Source organism: Helicoverpa zea, chromosome 1 (genome assembly GCF_022581195.2).
Source record: "Helicoverpa zea isolate HzStark_Cry1AcR chromosome 1, ilHelZeax1.1, whole genome shotgun sequence".
Classification (NCBI taxonomy): domain Eukaryota; kingdom Metazoa; phylum Arthropoda; class Insecta; order Lepidoptera; family Noctuidae; genus Helicoverpa; species Helicoverpa zea.
Genome location: NC_061452.1, coordinates 12,605,660 through 12,629,133, shown reverse-complemented (window position 1 = coordinate 12,629,133; position 23,474 = coordinate 12,605,660). Strand labels below are relative to the sequence as shown.

Genomic DNA, 23,474 nt, shown 5'->3' with positions numbered 1-23,474 from the left:
AGTGGGAATAAATAGTTCTGCTACTCGCTACTTCACTGGCTTGCAATGTGCATTCATTTACTTTGGGTCTTGTTAACTTTGCAAAAATAATAAGTGCTAGTGTGTAGTAAGGTCCAAGTTTACTAACAGAATAAAAGTTCGTTGTCCTTAAAACAACCGTTTACTTTGAATATTCATTGTGAAAATTCTTAGTTAACTGTTGTTTTAAGAAAACTGTAGTTTATGTTGTTAGTGACTTTGGGCCTAAATCTACATATGACCGTACACTTACGCCTAACAGTAAGTTTGGTCATTGTGTGAATTGCTCTAATTAGTTGCAACTACTAAACACTTCAGTGCAAGAAAAGCTATTTCATTAAAATGATTGTATTCAATGTCAATTGTTTTACCCATTTCTTTGATTAGCACAATATTGAAGAAAATATTTGAAAGATCAAAATTATTTACAAAGGAGAAATATTTTGATTGATTTCATTCATAGTTTTTTTTTTTTGATAATATTTAAATGCTCATGCAATAATATATAGCGGGGTGCGTCATGCCGGTAGCAAACAAAACACAAACTCTATAACATGTATTTATTGTGCCTACATAATATACATATACTCCGTAGATACAATTTACTAACATATTACATACTATACCCAAGAATAAATAAATCTGTTTCACATATTATACTCCTATGCCAATTTTTTTTACCATGATATAAACTTTACCTACACTCAAATTACAATATACTAAATATTTTTTATACAATGTCAAATATATTCTTTTAACTCCTATAATATGGACTTCACTATCCTAACCGTTGTTCCCCTTTCTTATCTTTCTACATTATGACTGATATTTCTTCAGTTCCTTCAAAACTACATAATAGTGGTATAGTATGTAATATGTTGCTATAACCAACTGCCAATTTAAAGCTCGCGTTACACTTGTGACGGCATCCTTAAACTACTTCGATATATTACAGTAAAATGCATCCAGCTAAACAATTCCTTTGGATTAGTAATATTAATAACAATTTATGCACTTCTTAAATGCAAAAGTTCCCTTAAAACTATACTGAAAGAGTGGAAGAATTTTCAGTACTACTTGATCGATAAGTTATACAAAATTAGATCTTATGATCATCACAGTAAAGTTCAAATTTCAGCAACGATTGATATATTCGGTATCAAGCGTCGTTAGACGTTTTTGGTTCGATACCCGTATGATTAGTGCCTAAACATTGTACATATATTTTTTTCGACAAACAGATAATAATTAAGCTTAATCCTATTATGTACATACATGTACTTCATTGTATATATGGGCCTAAATGTACGCAAAATACGCACCCGTAAATGAGTGCGCACTTATTCTCTACATTAGCACGCCGACTTTTTTTATTAAAATAATACAACCATTTCATAATTATATTAGTTTTAGAACGTGCTTAAGTTAGTTACAAGAAGTATAATATGGGTATTATAAAATTACAAATCATGATCTATATTACCTTACCATTTTTTAGAATATTTTTCACAAGTCGTGATTGCTTGGAAGTACAGTCGACAGTCAAATTGCCTAACCAATTTCATAACATAACATTGATTTCTGACACTTACGCGAATATTAGACATTTAAATAAAACTACTTTTAAGGATTTTATCGCAGTTTTGTTATTATTATTTAATAATTCAATCAATAAAACAATAATGTAAATTTTTGCTTGATTGTCTTGATAGCAGTACTGTGACGGGATTTTTTGTTAAAGTGGCAGAGCAAATATGCGGTCGACTGTACTTATTTTACGACTGTCAAAAATAGCGTGTATATAGTGTTATTAGACCGTAGATGAAGCAATAAATAATGATAAAGCATGCGTAGCGTCGGAGGAGGTTAGCGGGCGTCGGCGGCGGCCCGGCCTCGGCTCAGTCCTCCACTATGGACAGGTCGGTCAGGAGGCTGCAAGCCAACACAGGGGTCAGCCGCGCCAGCCCGACACACCGATGTACCGAGTATGTGCCAAGTCATTGTGAACTCTAACTTGCTGGGGTTAAGGTTCATTTTCAAACTTTTTGTTAGCTTTTGTTTTCTACTCCATTGAGTTAATTTTCTTTTAAATAAATAAATGAAATAAAAAAAATGTTTTCTACTTTATTATATGGACTTTAAGGTTCATTTTACCTCAGAAGAATTTGCCAATAAGAAGTGAGTGAATTCCCCAGTTTTGGTTGCTTGAGGTGTTTTTAGTTAGGAGTTGAATAACTTGGAACATAATCGGTGGATATTACTGCAAGTTTACTTAGAGAATTTTTAGTTCTGATATTTGCATCTTGTTTAACGTGATTTTGTTTCAGAGTGAGTGCAAGAGAGATGTAAATATCAGTATTTTTTTTATTCTTGTAAGTAAAGGTGCAGTAAATACATTATATATCTAATAAACACATATATCCCAGTTCTACATCTACAGATATTTCTACCTCACACCAACTAGATTGAGCACATATACCCAAGCAGTGTACCATGCAGAAAGTGACGGCGATACCGTAGAGACATCAGAATGAAAGAGACGTACATAGTTCTAACTACTCAAGCTTCCATTTAATACTAAAATAATACGTTTAAACATTTTTAATAGAACATAGAGAGAAGAAACCAATTCCCAAAATACACAAAAAAAAGTAATACATGTCAGAAGTCAGATCTTTTGATAGAAAATAAGAAAACGATCAAAAGCAACATAAACATAGAAGTATAGATTCAACTATTGTATTCGAATTTCAAATTGTTCCAAATATTTGTAAATTATTCTCGCTATATGAGAGAACAACCAAACATTAAAATATGGAACATATGTGACGTATTGACGTAGTACCACGGAGGAAGGAAAAATGAGCGGAGGTGCCATAAGGTAGGTTCGTCAGGTGCCTACTATAAAATCAAATAACGTACAGTAAGCGTGACCAAACCGATCAGTTAAACTTTAAACTAACGAAGCGTTCGGGTTCCTTGAGACCTTCATTAAAGACTGTGGTTGATTTTGCTTTTTTTTTTTAATTTTACATGTTCCAAAGATGTCGTATAATGGTGGAGCTAGTAACATCCCTCATCACCCGCCTACCCACATTTTTTCGCTCTACTTTCCAAGTAGATTTTGCGTTACGGCACCTCCGCTCATCATTTTGTTCTCCATGGAACAACCGGACATTTAAAAAATGGAACACACAGATTCGAGACGCGTCTCCGCACACTTATGCACGTGATAATGTTATAAGTATGACGTAGTACTAGTGGTACCATAGAGTGGTACTATGGTATGTATAGAGGCGTGTTGTATACGTACAAGGAGGCTGGCTTTGTGAGGTTGTGGTGTCGGCGTGGCGGCCGCGGGGACTCGGGCGGAGCACCCGGGCGACGGACCGCTACGGGAGATGCTAGGACGCTCGTTGTGTTGTTCAGGGGTTGTAGACCTCTGTGGAATAAGGTTATATTTTAATGGCGCTTTTATATTTGTGGAATAATGTACGATGATGAAGATTGCTGTGATACATTATGGTGATTGTTGCTTATATCGTCAAGGCTACTTTTGGCAGGTTTTCATCTACTTTACATATGTGTGTGAATTAGAAAAATCTTCTTCATCTTCGTATTTCTGAACATTTGCATTGAGATATGTTGTGCCTGAATTTGAAACCTTGTTAAAATCAGTCTTTTTTTAATACACAATATTCTTATTTTTTTATTTTGTTGGTACATACCTAAGACTGCCGGGAGCAGAAGGCACGCGGCTGAGCGGCGCGGGGCGAGGGGTGGAGGGCTCCATGAGCGACTGTGTCATCGGGTCCTCCTCACGACCTATCACACCCAAATCGCGTAGTCGCACTGATCCACGTCGGGGACTGTACAAAGGAAAATGCACATAAAACAATAGACGTTGCGCAATCGTTATGCGCAATTGCGCAAGCCGTCTGCGCAAAATTACCCTGTCAATCTATGTCAATCATACAGCTCATCCTTGATAACAAAGAAAGTCTTGTATTTTTTATTATAATAAATTTTTTATCATTGTTAATAAGAAAATGTATACTGACATGTTTCGCTGGAAGGGCGAGGGTGTGTTGTCGTCAGGCGGCGAAGTGGGCGCGGTGTTTGACTCGCGGATACCATTTGGAGGACGAGTATCCAATAGTGCACTGTGAACATAAGTAATTATGACACATTTAATTTAACACTTGTCCAAAATTTCATCTTTCCACAGGATCCTGGAGAATTTATCCTGTCAAAATTTTGCAATTACACTTTAAAACGGAAGCTGACTTGAGCTGGAGGAACGAAAAGGTACCTACGTTAAAAATACCAAAAGCACTGTAAGTGTTACCTGTCAACAGGCGACACAGATCTAGTAGAGGTGCCAGAAGAGACATGCGCTAGTAAAGCATGAAGCGCTGCCGGTACAGTCCCCCACGGGTTGAGGTTCTGATCGCCCGTGTTAGCGAGACGCAGCGCGCTCGCCGTGCGGTCCGCTGTCTCTTCCAGCTGTGGATTTATATCAAGTATGAGCAAAAAATATCGAAAGTTTTTTATAACAGTATCTTGGTTAAGTCATACATATCAAACTACACATATCGAAATTGATTTTTTAACTCGCTTCAATATTAGCTTCACTCGTAACTATGTATGTAAGAAAATCTTTGAATCTTAATTTGACCCACTTCCCGGTCTTCGAAATTTTGCACACGCTCTGAGTTCTGATGACAATACATGACTAGCTACGAAACGTAGCAAAAAGCTTGTTTTTTAGGTTTATTATTTAAATTTTGAAACACTCCAGCGAGTAGCACCCAGCCTCGGCTTCGCGTATGTGGTGTAGTAGCATGTTCTGTTACTGTAGCACGTTACCTCCTTGAGCTGCGCGCGCGTGTCGTGCAACATCTTGAGGTTGCGCGCGGCGTCCTGCGCGTGCTGCAGCGTCAGCGCCGCCAGCCGCTCCAGCGAGTAGCGCCCGGCCTCCGCTGAGTCTATATGATCCAGTAGACGAGGCAACATGTTCTCGTCATTTTCCTCCTAAAAGGCCCAAACAAATCCATAAAACCCCCAACCCTAATTTATGCTGGTAGAACTGTATTATAGCAATAAACAGTCATGATTACTTTTCGAAGATTTCAGTATCTCATTTGGTAGTTTCGTCATTTTTATTCGGACAAAAGTAGTCGGAAAGTTAGTATTTTAGACAGTAGATTTAGTATTTTGAGTAAGGTCAATTCTTCTTTTTTTGTTGGAGCTTTTATTACTACCCCTAAAAAAACCGATATCTTTCAAACAAATTACATATAACTGACCTCAATCTGCATAATCTGCGCCTGAGTATCCGCTATAGACTCCCTCAGATAGCCCAACAGATGTTTAGCGTCAGGGTCCTGGTCATTATTCCTGGCTTTCTCCCGTTGTTGTAGCAATCGTTCGAGCGCGGCTTCTAGTTCGCCGAGCGTGCACCGTGCCGCGCATGCGCGTGACACCCAGCACTCGAGGCGCGACCATGCCTCGCGGTATGATGTGCTCTTGCGGGCTCGGGAACGATCTGAAAGTAGTAGTGTTGATAAGTTTTGTGGCAGATATGTTTTGAAGAGTACAGTTGGCCTTGCGGCAGACAGTCCCGCGGGACTATAGACAACATAGGTATGTATAAAAATGATTCCAAGACACGCGGCAGCTGTAACAACCGGATAGAAACACGACCCGCGCCCGTCAACAGGCCGGCTCAAGTAGACACGTAAAATATCCAGTGCTGTACATAAACATACATATAGACAGACATATGTTAAAACATATAACATAACGGTAAAACTTATAACAGTTCTCTTTTTGTTTCGGGCTTAAGAAATCGTGAGTATATTCCAGTGCTAGCAAGGAACAGTGCATTTTATAGGATTTTTTTTTCACGCACCATCTCTGATGCCAATATTATTGTACTGTGCATTCAATTTGGATAATATAATAAATATATATCTTACCATGTAACCTGCCAGCCGCTCTACTGCTAAGCTTATCGCGATGTCCCCTTCTTAGTAAAGAAACTTCCTCTTGTTTGCGGCGTAATACCTAAATACATAAAGAATAAGTAAGATTGAAGAAACATCTACAGGACGAGTATTTTTTTAAATAGTATTTTGGGGTAAAGTGGACTTACGGCTTCTTTCATTTTAGTTTCTGCTTCAAGAGACCTTATCAAGTTCGCGTTCTTACGGGATTCCTTGCGTAGTTGTGCAACCTAAAAAGAATAAGTGTGTAGTGAGGGTCTGTGAATATTTTCAAATGTAAAGAATAAGTTTGGGAGAAAATAATCGTGACTAACCTCTTTAGCCCGTTGTGCTTCAGCTTGAGCGTGTCGTTTTGCCTCCTCGCGCATGCGTTGTACTAATTTTACCTGTAAACAAAAGTTTTTATTTAAACTTAAGGCTTAGTAACTTAAAGTTTTGAATCCAAAATTAGCCATACTGTGTGAAAGAACACACTCGGTGTGTATAGTTATCGGCACGGATATTGAGCTCTAGGCGGAAGAGTGGGGATCGCTTTGCGCACTGTACACATAAGGCAATAAACCAATAAATCGCTTCTGCGCAGGTGAAGGTCAGGGCTCAATATCCGTGCCGATAACTATACCACCATATAGATAATTTACAGGTGCATATGTAACCTTGTCGCGCTTCATATTCTGCAGCTCGCTCCTTAGTGTAGATATCTGTTGCTGCGTCTGTTGCTGTGAGCGCTGTAGCCGCGTGTGTTCGCGCTGTGCCGCCTGAAGACGCTTCAACTCGCGCGACATGCCTGCTACACGACGCTCGTACTCTTCTTTAACGCGCTTTAGTTTCTCGCTTGGAGGTGAGGCTTGTGTAGCTGTAAGAGGAATCAAGAAAAAAAAATGAAAAAAAAGAACAATTATATAAAACATTGAAAACCAATTAAGAAAATAGGTATACGATCTAGAGACAAGAGCGATGTACATAGGCCACCGACCTGCAATATTCTCGTACAAAAACATCTCTATACATAGTGGAATGCAAATAAATAATATAAATATGTATCGCAAATCTGCCAAGAAATCTCCAAGTCCATAGTTAAAATAAATAAAAATTCCTCCATCTTGAAAAATCTTTAAAAAAATAGTTTGACAGTTTACTTACATAATGAAGCCAGCACTTTGTCCTTCTCATCATTGGTAGCCTTAATCTGATGGTGTAGCGTATCCAGGCGTTGTTCGTAATGTGTCCTCAGCGCTTGTAGGCGTCGTTGTGACAGTTCTAGTTGTTCTATTAACCGGGCTTTGGTGTCTATGTCCTCGCTGAGAGCTGCCAGTTGGGCTGAGAGGACGCGTTGACCTGGTAAAATAGGTAAAGATAATTTGGTGAAGAAGTTATAAGCTAATGTGACGTAAGTTTGTTCTGATGAGGTTCAAAATAGTTTGTTGGTTTCTTTGTAAATCAGCAGACTTATTATCAGCTTACTTTTTTTATATGGCTTTCTCGAAAATTAGAAAAATATTAAACCTTTTGACATGGTCAGACAAGGTCGAATTGCAGAATTTAACTACAATCATGCCAAAACATAATCAGCTGTCCAATCGGCAATTTGTCTATTGAGGGGCAATTTTACGTCTGGTTATGGTTAGCCGAACCATAACCAGACGTGAAATTGTGTGCATATGTAAATGGTGCAACACAACCTAAGATTTATTTACTACTAGCTTCTGCCAGCGGTTTCACCCGCATCCCGTGGGAACTACTTCCCGTACCAGGATAAAAAGTAGCCTATAGCCTTCCTCGATAAATGGGCTATCTAATACTGAAATAAATTTTCAAATCGGACCAGTAGTTCCTGAGATTAGCGCGTTCAAACAAACAAACAAACAAACTCTTCAGCTTTATAATATTAGTATAGATAGTATATTGTATACGCACAGTAAGATTTATTTACTATATACTACATATGTGTACTAGGTTTCTTTTATTTATTTTTTGAAAGTGGGTCTCCAAGCTACACTAGTTCCTTCCCTACCCATACCTTTAGCCTCTGAATCCTCTTCCTCCGAATCACTCGGTTCTCCATCACCGTCGGAAGGTTCAGAGTCGTCAGCACTCTCTCCCTCGGCGCGTTCTCTCTCGCCGATGGGTCTGTCGTCGACGGCGCTTGTCATACTCTCGCTCATGTTCAGTTTGCGCTGGAATTCTAGCTCGCCCATACTGCGCGCGAGGAGCTCTTTTTCCTGGAGAAAAATGATGTTATTTTTTTGGGTGGATAAATCACACAAATATTTAAATCCGTTACTTTGGCTCTTTGTCTGTCTGCTACGCTTTTCCGCCAAAGCCACTGAATTGGCATACAGGTAGTACACCTAGAGCCTGAGAAAGGAAATAGCCTTATTTTATCAGGGTGTAAAAAGTACATGGTTTCCTCGATTTCAATAAGTTATTTAGGCCAAAAAAATGTTAGGGACGCAATTGAGTCATAGTTTTGTGTAGATAAGGAATTTATTACACGAACTAGAAGATGGGGAACTCAGATAATTTACCAAGGACCTTTATTATTTTCCCATACCTTATACAACTCCCGTTTAGCATCATCAATGATAAGCGAAGGATCTTGCACGGAGTCGTGCCTCGTCCGCGCAACCGTCGCCTCGCGCTTGCGACTTGCCTCATACATTGCGTTTGATTCTAGTAACTGTGCTCGGAGATCCTCTATTTCGCTTACGTAGCCCTGAAGAGAAGAAAGAAATAATGTAATGATAGATATAACTGTAAATAAACTGTCTGCGTGGTAAATCAAGTTATTGCATATCTCATGAACAAAATTTGATTCTTAAGGTAATGGTTATTACATTGGAAGGCTTTTTCAAGATAGATCATTTCAAGCATCAAGATGATGTTTCTGATGCTGGAAATTTTCATGATCAACCGTTTGGAGTAAATAAATCCCTCCTCTATGAATTCACATATCTATAAATAACTATGATTATGTTTACCTGTACAAGCGACGTGAGCGAGCACTCGTTAGCATCTGGGCTGCCATCCTTAGGTCCCCAGTTACCGAGCGCCTTCTCCGCAATAAGCTCACTGTTCCGCGCGGACAGTTGCTCTATAGTGCCCTGCATCGCTTTCACTCTTCGTCGGAGTGACTCCACCTCGCCTGTGAGGATCGCGTTCTCTTGGACTACATCGCTCCAGCCTTCTTCACCGTTTTCTGATATTACGCGTTTGCCCTGCAAGAAATGGGACATTTAGAAGACTGTAGGATGAGGAAACTGAAGTTTTAGAACTTCGTATAGTAAAATAATTACCTGTTTATACTCAGCGAGTTCAAGCTGCAGCCTCGCCACCTCTTGCCTCAACTGATGTATAGTCCGCGACGTCAGATCCTGGTTCACCACACACCTATTCTTGATATTCCTCGCTCTGTTCGCATACTTTAACGTGTTCAGTGTCTCCATGAAGTCCCTGTCACTTGGGGACACACAGGCTATCATGACGGTGTTGCTGTTGCCTCCTAAGGAGTCTTGGAGTAGCCTCGTGAGCTTCGAGTCTCGGTAAGGAACATGCAGTACTTTGCGAGATCGATCCCCGAGGGCTGATATTACGTTTCCTAATGCGAGGAGGCCGCAGTTTATTGATATGCCTTCTTTTGCGCGCTCGCCGGTAGCTCCTGAAAAAGGAAGGAACATTTTAGTCACATATTTGAAGAAATGTGTTATTTTAGGCGGATTAATATAATGGGTACACCCTTTTTAAGGGGTAACCCATTGGTTTAGATTTTATTCAATGAGTTTGAATGAATTTCTCACCTGTACGTTTTAATCTCTCGGATCCAGCTAAATCAACAAAATGGAATTTCGCAGTCAGTGTCTCATATTGCTCAGGTGCCTCCGAATCCGCTTCCCTATCAACGGTCGTATCCTGATCTGGTGCCAACCTCCTTTGCCTAAGTAGAAGTGTGAATACTGCGTGCGACCGTGATGATGAGGAGTTCATGTTGGTGGCAGCTGTTGTTCTGGCTAAGGCACCAGCTCGAAGTGCCCCTAGAGCCTCTCTAGCTCCTCTGACTGCTCGCATTGAAGCGCCTACTATTCTGACGCCGCCGCAGCCGTCTTCTGTTATCCTGAGTGCGCCCTGAAAGAGATGTTTCGTAAGACCAAGGACTCAAAAAGAAGAACCGTTTAAATTGGAGTGTTTTCGATGGCTTGAAGATAAATATTCGTAGCATGCGGTAGCGGTCCCCTTTAAGTTTAGCAACTTTTTACATATGTAGCAAATTTTACTGTAATAAAGCTGCATTATGTCAAACTCCTAACCTATTTCAATGAATATGAAGGTGACATCTTCAAACTGAAAGGTCACCCAAAACACGCATGTCAGGACGGAAATTAAACTCTTCCACACGAGGAACAAACGGATCGAACCATAGTAGTTTCCCATCTTACAATACCGCATTACTACACATATATGAAGTGGTAAGACCCACGTACTGATAAATGAATATGAAACACATGCGGGCATGTAAAGATAGCACGCTTCAGTGCTTTTAGGGAAACAATTAGTTTGCCTTCACTCTATGAGGCACTGATTTGTCGCACGAGTGGATATGGGTAAGTGATTTGGGAATTGGTTTGCATAGAGATATAATCCTACTAATATAGATGCGAAATTGTGTATGGATGTTTGTCCCACTTTCCCGCAAAACTTATGACCGAATTTTATGAAACTTGGTAGTAATGGAACCGCCGGGAAATACTGGTAAGAAATACAAGTTATGCGACGATATCGTCTTAGGCCGACGTCTCAAGCGTTGACAAGTTTTGGACCGTTTCATGAGAACGACATTGAATACAAAGTGATCAAGCGAGACGATACACAAATAACAACATTAGGTACGGAATTATACCGATATATACTAATTCATTTACACTAACAGCTGATAAAATAAATAAGAAGAACTGAAGGTCAATAAATAATCGAACAATTGCATTGATAATTGCTTCAAGATGTAAACACAGGTACTCGTTAAATTGCATAAGTTTTCGTAACAGTTGGCTCAAAGAGCAAACATTTGGACAGTTCAATGTTATCGTAAATGCGAGTAAATAAAGTGTGTTTCAGTATTTTTTCGCACAGATGTCCAAACTTTTCCGCAATAGTGACACGGCATGAAATACACGGCTGTCCTGACTTGCAACATTTATTTACGTCGCGTATAAAATGACATTTAATTTTTGCAATATTTGTACGTTAACTTTTGCCTAAATACTACCTGCTTAATGTTTAAATTGAAGATAAAATTGCATGTATTATGTAAATTATTCACCAGATTTTGTCATGAGTGATTGACGGCTTTTGGGCCCTGCAATTTTGTCTCTACAGCGAAAATTAAATTAAAACCAACACAATACCTTAGCAAAAGGATCTTTAGCAGGATCCAGCAGATCAACAATATCCTCATTATAGAGCTCTATGAACTGCGCTTGTACTGAGAACTCGGGCGGTAGCTGGCCCTGCGCGCGCGCCTCATCAGCCCTCGCCTCTGCGCCGGCAAATAGGTCGCGGATAGCTCGGGGGATGATGCCGCGGCGATCTTCATCACCATCACCTTCGCCTTCCCAGCCACTGCCCATCGTGTAGGTCTTGCCGGAGCCAGTCTAGAAACAAAGATAAATAAATTAGGCTTCTTGATTTCTGACACTTACGCGAATATTAGACATTTAAATAAAGCTAGTTTTACGGATTTTATCGCAGATTTATTAATTCTATTTGATCCCGACATCGGATTCTTTACAGCGTAATTACTCTATCTATGGGTAGATTCTCTGCCCGTGACTATTAGTCCCCAGGCCGGCGAACAAATTTTTTTTTGATACATATACATTTAAGACTTTGTGAGTGCCTTCCTTACGATGAGTCCGACAAACTTTTCGAATGCGCAAATTTTGGTGCCGCTGCGTTTTTTAATGCTTGACTCCTGAAATTGTCGATATGACGTCACTATGGCTCTTCGCACATACACGTTTCATTTTTTGAGATTCGTTTAATAAAGTTAACTAGAGAATGGTGGTCAACTTGTCCGATAAAGATCGTGCTGCGTTTGGAGTGTCCACCACCCTGAAAATGTCGGTATGACGTCACTACGACTCTTCGTACATACACGTTTCATTTTTTGAGGTTTGTTTAATAAAGTTAACTAGAAAATTGTGGTCAACTTGTCCGATAAAGATCATGCTGCGTTTGGAGTGTCCACCATCCGAAACATGTCGATATGACGTCACTGTGTCTCCCCATACATACATGTCGGACAAATACAACAATGATAGATAAGACTATTCTTGTTGCAAATATCGACTTGTCCGACAAATGTAGTGAGTCAAATAGTCAGTTCGACAAGAAAATGAGAAAAAAATATTACAATTGGAAGAAGTTTATTCTTTTTGTCAATTTCTGACTTAAATATTCACGTGCATTATTTAAGTATATTAAATTGGCATACTACTTACCAATTTTAATTACTATTTTAGAAAAAGTAGCCTGACTAAGACGTATTGTTGATAGTTTATATTATGTTAAGGAATAATATCCCACATCTATTAATGGACTATATATCAATCAAAAGGTCTTTTTAAGTGCAACATTTTGTCTCAACATACCACTTATCAATTCGTAGTATTTTAGAAGATATAGCCCAAATAAGGCGTATTATCGATAGGTTTTACTATGTTGGGGAATAATGTCCCACTTCTAGGTATGAACCATATGTCAATCGAAAGATCTTTTTAAGCGCTATATTCCGTCTTAACATACCACTTACCGATTCTTAGTATTTTGGAAGACATAACTGACCTAAGGCATATTATTGATACTTTACATTGTGTTAAGGAATAACATCTCACTTGAAGTTATGAGCCATATTTCAATCAAAAGATCTTTTTAAGCGCAAGGTGTATTAGCATAACTCCGACAAATTGTTAGTACTTTAAAAGCTAGAGCTTTTCTAAGAATATATTATTGGTAGGTTCTGTCAAGCTAATCCATTACTTCTTTAGTAACAAATTATATATTATTTGAAAAACCTTTCCAAATGAAACATTTCGTGTTAACATACTTCCGACAAATTGTTAGTAGTTTAGAAGCTAGAGCTTATTTAAAATTATAATTATTGATAGATGTTTTCAATTAAATAAATCCCGTGTCTAGTAATGAGTTATACATCATTCAAAAGACGTTTTTAAATGCAACATTTCATATTAAAAAAAACTTCGGCGAATTCTTAGTATTTCAGAAGCTAGAGCTTATATAAGATTATTTTATCGATAGGTGTTTTCAAGTTAATAAATCCCTCCTGTAGTAATGATACATATATCATTCGAAACGACTTTCTAAATGCAACATTTACTATTAACATACTTCACACCAATTGTCAGTACTTTATGCCAAATCTTAAAATATATCTATTTTTTCCGGACGGTGGACACTCCATATGCAGCATGATCTTTGTCGGACAAGCTTACCACAATTTTCTAGTTAACTTTATTAAACAAATCTCAAAAAATGAAACAGGTATGTACGAAGAGTCGTAGTGACGTCATACCGACATTTTCAGGATGGTGGACACTCCAAACGCAGCACGATCTTTATCGGATAAGTTGACCACCATTTTCTAGTTAACTTTATTAAACGAATCTCAAAAAATGAAACAGGTATGTACGAAGAGTCATAGTGACGTCATATCGACATTTTCAGGATGGTGGACACTCCAAACGCAGCACGATCTTTATCGGACAAGTTGACCACCATTCTCTAGTTAACTTTATTAAACGAATCTCAAAAGATGAAACGTGTATGTACGAAGAGCCATAGTGACGTCATATCGACAATTTCAGGAGTCAAGCATTAAAAAACGCAGCGGCACCAAAATTTGCGCATTCGAAAAGTTTGTCGGACTCATCGTAAGGAAGGCACTCACAAAGTTTTAAATGTATATGTGTCAAAAAAAAAATTGTTCGCCGGCCTGGGGACTATATGGATGTAGCTTGATAAATAAATTAGGCTTCTTGTCTAAAATAATATGCTTCAAATGGATAGAAACGGCAGAGAGAAGGGCCATTCAGTTTAATGGAGTAGATTTGAAGTAGAGATATTGGAACTTGTTGCCACCGTGTTGGAAAGTTGTCGCGTTAATGTTAGGCTGTAACAGGTGATAAACGATAATGTATTTGTAGCTGCTAAACATAAACAAGGTTACAGTTTAACATAGAGACTGCGAAGCTGGATTGAGATTACGTAACCCACTCCATTTTTTTTTTGAAAATATTCCCTTTATAGTCCAAAACTTGGGCAAACGAAACACAGACCTACAAAAAGTAGAAAGCGCAATCAGCCAGATGCATCTACAGCTGTTGGAACTACATGTTGACAGACAGAACCCCGGAAACGTTAACAGACGAAACGGTTACATTAATTATTTAATAAACGGATAAGCAAAGATATCAAGTTCCCACGGTCACGCTGTGTGACCACGAAATTCACTTTCTCTAGAATCATGAGTGCCCAGTCATCATTGTTGAGCATATTAAATGTCTTTAAAGACTCAGTGGGCGTTTAAGATAGCTTTGTGAATTATTTATTAAAGCAAAGAAATATGATGTTTTCTTTAACTCAGACTTGTCTTTTTTTCCACAACGGTATTTTATAATTACTATCTTCATTTATGGCTATCTAAGATGAACTCAATAAATTTAGTTATTGCATAGAAGTGGAGAAATAGTAAGGACCATATACATATTCAAATATCTAAGCTAAATCTAAAAAGTGATTCAATGTGAAAACAATGATTGTGTTATATGAGTAACAGTCACAATTCCTTATCATATATCACTTATTCAGATTACATATCCACTTGCTTACATTGCACTCGACATCTCATTGCTAGTCTGTTCAAACATTATGGAGAAGAATGAAGATAACAGAGGGGACGCAGAATTAAACACTAATAAATAATATTAAATTAATAAATTTAATCTATGGTTTAGTTTAGGCAATATCCGAAGTCTAAAATACCTTAAAATAGAAGAATTATATTTTGAAAAGTCTTTACTGTGTCACGAGCCAAGCTAAACAATCAAGTAATAACTTATTCATGGCAAGTACATGTTGGCAAGTGTATGAATGTTTGTAAAACAGAAATCGAAAGTATGATTACCACTGCGATTTGATTATTCATTCATGGAAAGTCGGATAAGCTTATTCGTATTTCCTTTCGAGAGACAGTTACTTCACTAAGCACTGATTTAACATAATTAATGCAAAACGCCACTTGTAAATAAAAATGTAGTCAAGAACTCACAAAGGAGACAGGCAACGGATATTATAGAAACATTATCGATATAAATAGAGATGTTTATCAAAACATTCAATTACATATAAGTAAAACATTAAAAGCTATTGTAACGTGTTTTGCGGATCGCTGGGCGTCAACCTGTCTGCGGTGACGGGCGCGTGACTGTCATACATATCGAAGCCGCGAGACGAACAATAACTATAGCTTTACAATTATATCATTTTATCGAAAAAATCTTCACGTGATGGAGAATAGTTAAGTCGATCAGATAAGTGGAGATGAGGCGTAACAAAGAGGGAAAGTACGCGGTGATGCGGCGCTAATCACAGGTGATGGTAATTGTGAGATAAGGCCTATCAAGCGGACACCAGACGAGATGATTTCTCAGACAGTATTCGGTTAATGAGAAACAATGGAGAGGCTATCCCAGGCGCCTAAAGAATTACCTTTTACTTCGCATTGTAGCACTAAAAACAAAGAGACTTTGATTTCTGGCAAAAAGTTCCATTCTCACACGCTATTTTGGATTTTAGTGCCTAGTCGGTTTCAAATTAGTTTGCATACACTGGTATTGTTTTCTGCGTCCTACGTCATAACGCCAGGTATGGATTGGAGTTGAAGTGTTCAGCATTACATATGTTACGCAATCCTAAACGGGACATATTCTGGCACCAACAAGGTTAGACAAAAAAAGTCCAGACGTAATTCCTGCGTCCTTGTGTCGAAGGCCGCAGTATTATGTACTGTCTCAAATCTCTAATATGAAATTCAGTACGTAAGGACGGTTTAGGCTCAACAACCTACAAAAACTTGAATTTATTAAGGTAGTTTTCCGCTCCTTAAGACTCGTGTTGCCTGGGTATATCAATACAAATACAAATACAAATACAAATACAAATGGTTTATTGCTTCAAAAAGTTTACATTCTTAATTTTTGTGCTTGGAGCTCCCCTGTAAGCAAGTAATGCCTGTGTTGGGGAGCTCCGCTCTTCCATAGCTAAGCAATACAAAATCTAAACTAATTACAACTACGATTTCCTTATCTTATTTGTGTATGTGTGGGTGAGGGTGTGTGTGAGTGTGTGTGTGTGTGTAAATTTGTAATTACCATAGTCCATGTATAACAGGATAGCTATCATCTCTCCCTTTCACCAGCTAAGCGCGATTTACCTCGGAAGTTGTACAAATCAATAGGACTGGAATACTTTGTAGGCGCGTTTGAAAGCTCTGCCTTTAAGACTACCTTATTAGCAAAGCCAATATCTGTGACACGATACTCCATTACGGAGATATCATGTTGCAGTAACACTTTAAAGGTCTCTTTTCTAATGTCTACGCGAATATGCAAAAATACCAGCAATATATTTCTTTGTAAATTAAGGGTGCTAAAAATAGTGTGATGTTCCGGTTTAAGGAAAATACATTGACAGCTATTTTCGGATACAATTTCCCGACATTTCATTTGAATCGCTAAACCGAACCATTTTGAATGACCTTTAAGTACACCTGAAATATATTTTGAAAAGGTCATATGAAACCGATGTATAGTTACATAATTGCAAAAGGATACGTATGAGCGACAAAAAGTATGATACTCGTATAATGAGAAGTTTTTTGCTCAAACATTATAGAAGCAAACATCATCTTAAGAATTAAGTAACTCTATTGTGTGGTTTATAATGACTTGAACAAACCGACTCCTTCGCTATTTGTCAAGCAATTATCAAATGTATGCGAACACACGTTCTATCTACCGGTTCCAAGGACGCGTTAGAAATTGATATATTACTCAAAATGTTAGGTAAACATAGGTCATGGAACGAGTGCCGTTTTGAAAACCAGGTGTGGTTCTATGTAGGCGGAGAAGTGCTTAGTTATGCCAATAAATATGCCTTCTACGACCAAAGTTGTGTAAAGCTTGTAACATTAATTTTTTAGCTGAAATATGCAGTTTTATAGGCGGTTATTTTATCAGATTTATGTGAAATTATATTTAATTTATGGTTTGAATATTTTATGCTTTCAGTACCGGTAATGGGTAACCATTGTGCTAGTACCGCATGTACCTAGTCTTAGTTAACCTACATTTTACACCTTACACTTAATTTACGGGCATACTTATATTTTAAAGATTACCAATTAATCAGTAGGTATCTAATGAAATCTTTGAACTAAGCAACCTTCTATCTATGTACCTTTAGTTAGTTATGTAAAAATATCGCAATATTTACTATTACTAAACTTATAAAAAAATAATAGTTTCGCCATTTGTTAGCAGTAGCCAATTTATAAGTGTCAATATGACATTAAAGTTAATTTGTCACGCAAAATACGTTAATCGTAGTGCGTATTTAATTGATTAGTTTATAATTTCAAGGTATAAATCAACATTTTTAATAACCTGTTTCCAACAGTTCCTTTTTGAGGTGTTCTTACATAATTATAATTGAGGTTCAAGTCACAAGATTACATTTAGTTCCGGTATTAAAAATATGCTTTATAAAATTGTTATTTATATCGTCGAGAATTTCAGGCAAGAAAATAGAAAGCAAAAATTCAACTTGATTCTGAGTCTACAAGGTCAAAAAGTTAGGTAAAATCAGATGTTCAGTAAATTATATTTATCTAGACCTAAATCTAAACCTAAAACTAGGCTAAACCAGATATTGAAATGGTTAAGCATGTTAGCCTAAATAGGACCTGTACGCCGACCGAATGGGGTAGATAAACCACTTCCTCCAATCTTAGTTCCATTTCCTTCACGCAATACGTATTTCATACTTAGATTGGCTAAAATATATAAGACAGTCTCGTGTTTGGCAGTAGGTAGGTACTTAGATTAAATCGCTATCGCTTATGACTTAAAACCGAGGCAATAACCGTTCACGATCATACTGTTTACACTGATGTCACCTGCGCAGGGGCACCTTAGTAAAACGCGGAAACTTGTAACTATAAACATAAACCCATACTTAAGTTATGTATAGAACAACGTATGCTTAAATATGCAATTATACATATCGACTTTGCACACGATTTGCAATAGTAAGCCGTATGGTTTGTGCTACTTTATATGATAATTGTATGTGTTGGAAAACTTGTAGTTTATATTGGATGTAAATGCTTTGTTATTGTCACGTGTAAGAGACCTATCCGTTTACATAAATAGTAGTATGTATATCTAATCAATGACTGTATTGGAGGTAAGAATTTAATCTTATACCTTATGCTGATAGGGAGCTACGTAGTTTCTGACGGTCCTAGCAAATAATTAACTGGCTTGTTTTTGCAGTAACTAACCTTAGCTTCCAACAGGGTTTTCCAATTGGATTGAATCCTGAAGTAAAATATTGTAGCGCTGTTGTATTTAAATAGTCTACTTTTGATTTAAATAATTAGTCTCAAGTGGCAAATATAGGTCTCAAAACTTCTGTAATCATATCTCCGATTGTTCTGATAAGGTGTCTAAAGCGAAACATTATTGAATCTGTTGAGTACTGCTGAGATTGCACCCAGATTGCATTTTCTTGAGAAGTCAATGTAAATTAAATGCAATGTATATTATGATGTTTACACCTATTTTACAATAGTTGAAGAAGATTGTACAATACTATTAAGACGTATATTTTTTCGTGGTAGCATTAGATATCAAAAAAAAATTTACGATTAAGTAGCAAGGTCGTGTCTCCCCAGGGTGCGCCGTGTGGTAATTCAGAATTTAACACCTATATGACGCAAGTTTTATAGGTTAATTATGTATATCCTGTTACTGTTTACCCAGTTGACGACCTTGAAGTTTTCTTTCCTAAGAACCTCACGTGTAAAGTAACAAGTATGACAATTAAGTAGTAACTTAAAACCCAAGGCTTTTCAGAACAAATACATGACTACTATTTGGTCAGGTGCAGTATGCCCTTCGTGAGTTCCTCCTTAACCATAACTGGCCATGAGACTGAATGCACACGGAAATGTGAGCTTTATCACCTTGAAAATAAAAGCTACAGTTTTTATCGTTATCTCGGACTTATCTGGTAGGATTAGAGTCAGTGCTGACGAAAATTTGACGTTATCTATGGCGCCTTTAATGAGTCATGTTGGTTATGACAAGATTGTGGATATAGTGTGTTTGTGTTCGCTAACACTTATGCAAACTGTTATGATGTCTAGTCCTAAACTAAGAATAGACGACCCAGTCTCCTGTGGTGACGTAAGAGACAATTTAATGAATATGCCAGGTAGATACTGTCGGTGTCGGTAGAAGGACGTTACAGTATTAAATAATGAGTGCGTGAATTTCTGAAGGAGTTTGCTTTGAACCAGGCCATGATGGAAAATGTATTATTATTAAACTGCATACCTCTTAATCTAATTAAATACACTGTTTTTTAATGTCTCGTCCATAATAAAAATATTTATCAGGAAGTCATACGATCCGCTATAACGATAATTCTTACTCGATAGCATCAATTTGATAAATTGCATACAATTATTATCTTTACGACAGTGATACCTTTACTCAGAATTGAACCGAATAGTAGCTTAATTACAGTATGCAGATAAGATATCGATGCAGAATAAGGTGCATACTAATCAGATACTATTTTAAAAATCCACACAACTGCAAAACAAAGCTGAGAGTATTTAACCAACCGGAGTCACCATGAACATAAATCTCTATGGGCAAAAGTGAAAAAGTCACCTAATAGAAATACTCTAAGAAAAAAACTGACAGCAAAAAAGTCTCCCTTTTTTACAGTCAAAGTCCCGACCTGTCGTTTTGTGTTCAATAAAACACGTGCGTCCATAATAGATGGGAACACTTGACGCGATGCATCCGTTACGGCATGGCAGTAGTAAATGCCCAGCGTAACAAATGTCACTACCATTCGTCGCCCTTTCAGGACGTTGACACATGAGCGATTTTATCTCAAATACTGATCGGAATACAGAAATCGGGATTTCAATAGTGATGAAATTATTGTTTATTTAGTAGGCGGTGACGACGAAGAAGTGGTGGAGTGAGTAGATTATACTGGAACCTAATTAGGTAATGTGTGTAGACGGGAGAATGATGCAGCAGCCGAAGGTTTACGAGGTGTTAATAAGGCACGAGACGAACTTCCGAAAGCAAATACTTAAGATCCTACGTCACAAGTTTTTCTAAGTAGCGCCCACAGTAAGAACCGAGAGACAATACGACATTTCTATGCAATAACAACGTCAAGGCTAACATCTCTTCAATCAATACTCAATTTGTAGTGATCACTGAATAAATTGAGCTGTAAGTGGCGTTAACTAGCTCATTATGCTAACGACCGGAACATTTTTCTCCCATTTACGTACAGTACTCGACAAAGACCACAATACTGTAAATGGCATGAAATCGGACCACCGGCATTTACATATTTAGAGAATGAATCAACATAAACAATAAGGTGGACCACACACAGCTGTATATAACGATATACGTAAGGATAGAATTGTAATGAGTTCAATGATTGAAGCTTATATTGCTTTACCACACACATTAAGTGCGCCAAAATAGGGCCCTTAATAATTGCTGTCGTTAAAGATGGTTATAATTTAGATACAGTAATAAGTTTTTAACTAGACACTTTGACACATCTGAAATGAATTTTTCGATTTATTTTTATCGTTTCATTAAAATGTGAAGATGCAGCATTTTGGATATGCTGTTCACAGTGGACGACCCTGTAGCTATAGCAACACGTGGGCTTGAAAAGAATGATCCAGAAGCAAGTGTGTGGTCGTCCTAACGCTTAGTATGTAGGAAACGGCGCGGTATGCGCGAACGCACAGATATAGATCATAGGCGCGCGCCGCCCGCCCATTTACGGCGCAGGCGCTAACGTCGTCACCCGCTGCCCTTAAATGTTTCGTGCTGGTTTCAATGGCTGTGCTTTTAACAAAGAGCATACATAAGTAGGAACAGTATGGAAACTTATAGACAGAAGGCACAAGAATTGTGAATAGAGAAAAGCATTGCTGTTTAAAGTTTGACGATATGTGAAAGACAGTCTAAGAAGAAAACTGTTAAGTTTACAATACTAGATTCTTCTGACTATCAGAACGTTAGGACAGTCAAAGAAATTATGAATGACATTGTTGATACAAAGGGGAACCCTTTTGCAATAAAACTAGTCGTAAAACTTCAAAACGTAAATTATGTTGCTCCTTTATCATTGTTTATAATTTAATAAGCTAAAGGTTATTACAATAAATCAGGGTTTAATGAGTTGTTTGAACTGTTTTAAAAGTTCTAATAAATCTTACGCGATTTCTTTTCAGCGAAACTTTCGAGCTCGGATTAAATATTTAAGTACAAAACTTTTCATGAAAACTGATGACGTACTTAAACGAACCTATTGAAATATTTTTATGTTGTAAGTTGTGCTTTCTTTTAAGCTTTGGTTTATCTTTATTGCCTCTTGTAAAAATTCAATCGATTTCACTTTTACATTATCGAAATAAATAAAAGTCCAATATATTATATTGCCTGAGACCATCTTTGCTCAGTCCAAGGTTGATTGAAAAATATGATCTTACGATTGCAAAACGCCTAAAACTAAAAAATCCAAATCCTAAATAATGCAAATTCGGAAACCAGTAGGCGAAAAACCGCAATCGAGAAGGAATCGCAAAACGGACATCGATTTACCAACACCTGTCCATTCATTCATATATCGAGTTACCAAATTGAGAACGCCTTGAATTCTTATATTTTACTCGCTCGATTAGATAATGGCTTGAACTCCGAACTGGTTCGTTGTATCTGGCCGGTATGATATTCGACCTTCCGAAGGCATATGGCCACGGGTCAATAGCACCACGCATTTTATGGTCCATTACGAAAATATTGTGAGCGACTGTTCGAAGCAATTTTGCGTCGTTTGGTTCTGGTTTTCAAGGTATGTTTAACCTGAGAAGGATGTTTTTAATGTCAACATTGATATTAGGGAAATACTTGAAGCAACATTCCGTGGACTTGATTGACAAGGTTTTACTTGTTATTTTTATATCAAAGTTAACATTACTCTAACCGTCTTCGTTTCATTTTGAACAACTTGTACTGCCCTTTTCTTCTATGTATAATGATGCAGAATAAAGTGCCAGTTAAATACTTTTTGATTGGACTTTATTTTATACTTAAACATTACCTGACCTTTTTGATAGGTTAAACCAATTATTATATCTGTACTTTCACCAGAACCTTCTTCATCAATCCTAGCAAAAGCCAGCACTTTCTCTTATAGATTAGATATAACGTTCAATAGGTAATTTGTGGAAGTGTGTCATGCTTTTATATTGATAAAAGGGCTATGTCAAAGGCCCGGATATCCGTCGATAACAGCTAGACAAAGAGACAAGGAACCGATATTCTATTTGAAGGAGCACTCACTCATCAGGCTTGTCAGTATAAGCGTAGTTTTCCGTAGAAATAGAATGAAGGAATCATCATTGTGTATGTTATAAGTTAAGTACATACCTGCCTTGACTTATGAATCTGTGTTTTTGTGTTTTTCTACGTTAGTGTAATTGTTTATAATCTTGAGGATGATTACGATCTTGAACCGAGATGGTTATTTCTTGAAACTATTGACGGATGTCAAGATCCAAGTCTACAAAAAATATATGGTTTTATTTTATCTTTGCTTTCAAGTGTTCAGACTACTAACGCATGATTCATACACGGTGATTTGTGTATGCAAAAAAATCAATCTACACCGTCAAATTTTTCGTGTCATAATTATAACTTCGCTAACTACTAACCCCATTTTCTGGCATAACGGTACAAAGGCGCTCCCAAAAATCTGAGTCATTGCCAATAAATTACAGGCAACGGATTCATTATAGCAATTACGAGCAGTTTCACGCCGATAAGATAAGGCGGGCACATCTTTATGAAGTTCACGAGCAAGGTCAACGCACCTCGCAAGACTAACCAGCTCAATTGAGCACACTAGTCATGGATATTTCAGGTACAGCAAAAATTGTTTCGGAAATGCATGCTTTATGAACCAAGTAGGTCAAGTGACAATTCACGTCGAAGCTACATTAGTAATTTTTCAGGTTATTTCTGGAATTAATGATGT

General features: G+C 37.5%; 1 protein-coding gene across 2 annotated transcripts in view; it reads right to left on the bottom strand.

The window, feature by feature from the left end:
• Positions 1-23,474, bottom strand: part of LOC124630339 (kinesin-like protein KIF21A) — a 55,695-nt gene that overhangs the window by 8,260 nt on the left and 23,961 nt on the right. For both annotated transcript variants that reach the window (XM_047164239.1, XM_047164315.1), the window contains exons 4-20: positions 11,426-11,671; positions 9,824-10,148; positions 9,323-9,684; positions 9,008-9,244; positions 8,581-8,742; positions 8,047-8,248; positions 7,170-7,364; positions 6,683-6,882; positions 6,341-6,412; positions 6,176-6,256; positions 6,000-6,087; positions 5,328-5,566; positions 4,888-5,052; positions 4,367-4,524; positions 4,080-4,181; positions 3,747-3,887; positions 3,332-3,460 (exon numbers count right to left, since the gene is read on the bottom strand). In XM_047164239.1, coding sequence (XP_047020195.1) covers positions 3,332-3,460; positions 3,747-3,887; positions 4,080-4,181; positions 4,367-4,524; positions 4,888-5,052; positions 5,328-5,566; positions 6,000-6,087; positions 6,176-6,256; positions 6,341-6,412; positions 6,683-6,882; positions 7,170-7,364; positions 8,047-8,248; positions 8,581-8,742; positions 9,008-9,244; positions 9,323-9,684; positions 9,824-10,148; positions 11,426-11,671 — 3,104 coding nt within the window. The remainder of the gene's footprint in view (positions 1-3,331; positions 3,461-3,746; positions 3,888-4,079; positions 4,182-4,366; positions 4,525-4,887; positions 5,053-5,327; positions 5,567-5,999; positions 6,088-6,175; positions 6,257-6,340; positions 6,413-6,682; positions 6,883-7,169; positions 7,365-8,046; positions 8,249-8,580; positions 8,743-9,007; positions 9,245-9,322; positions 9,685-9,823; positions 10,149-11,425; positions 11,672-23,474) is intronic.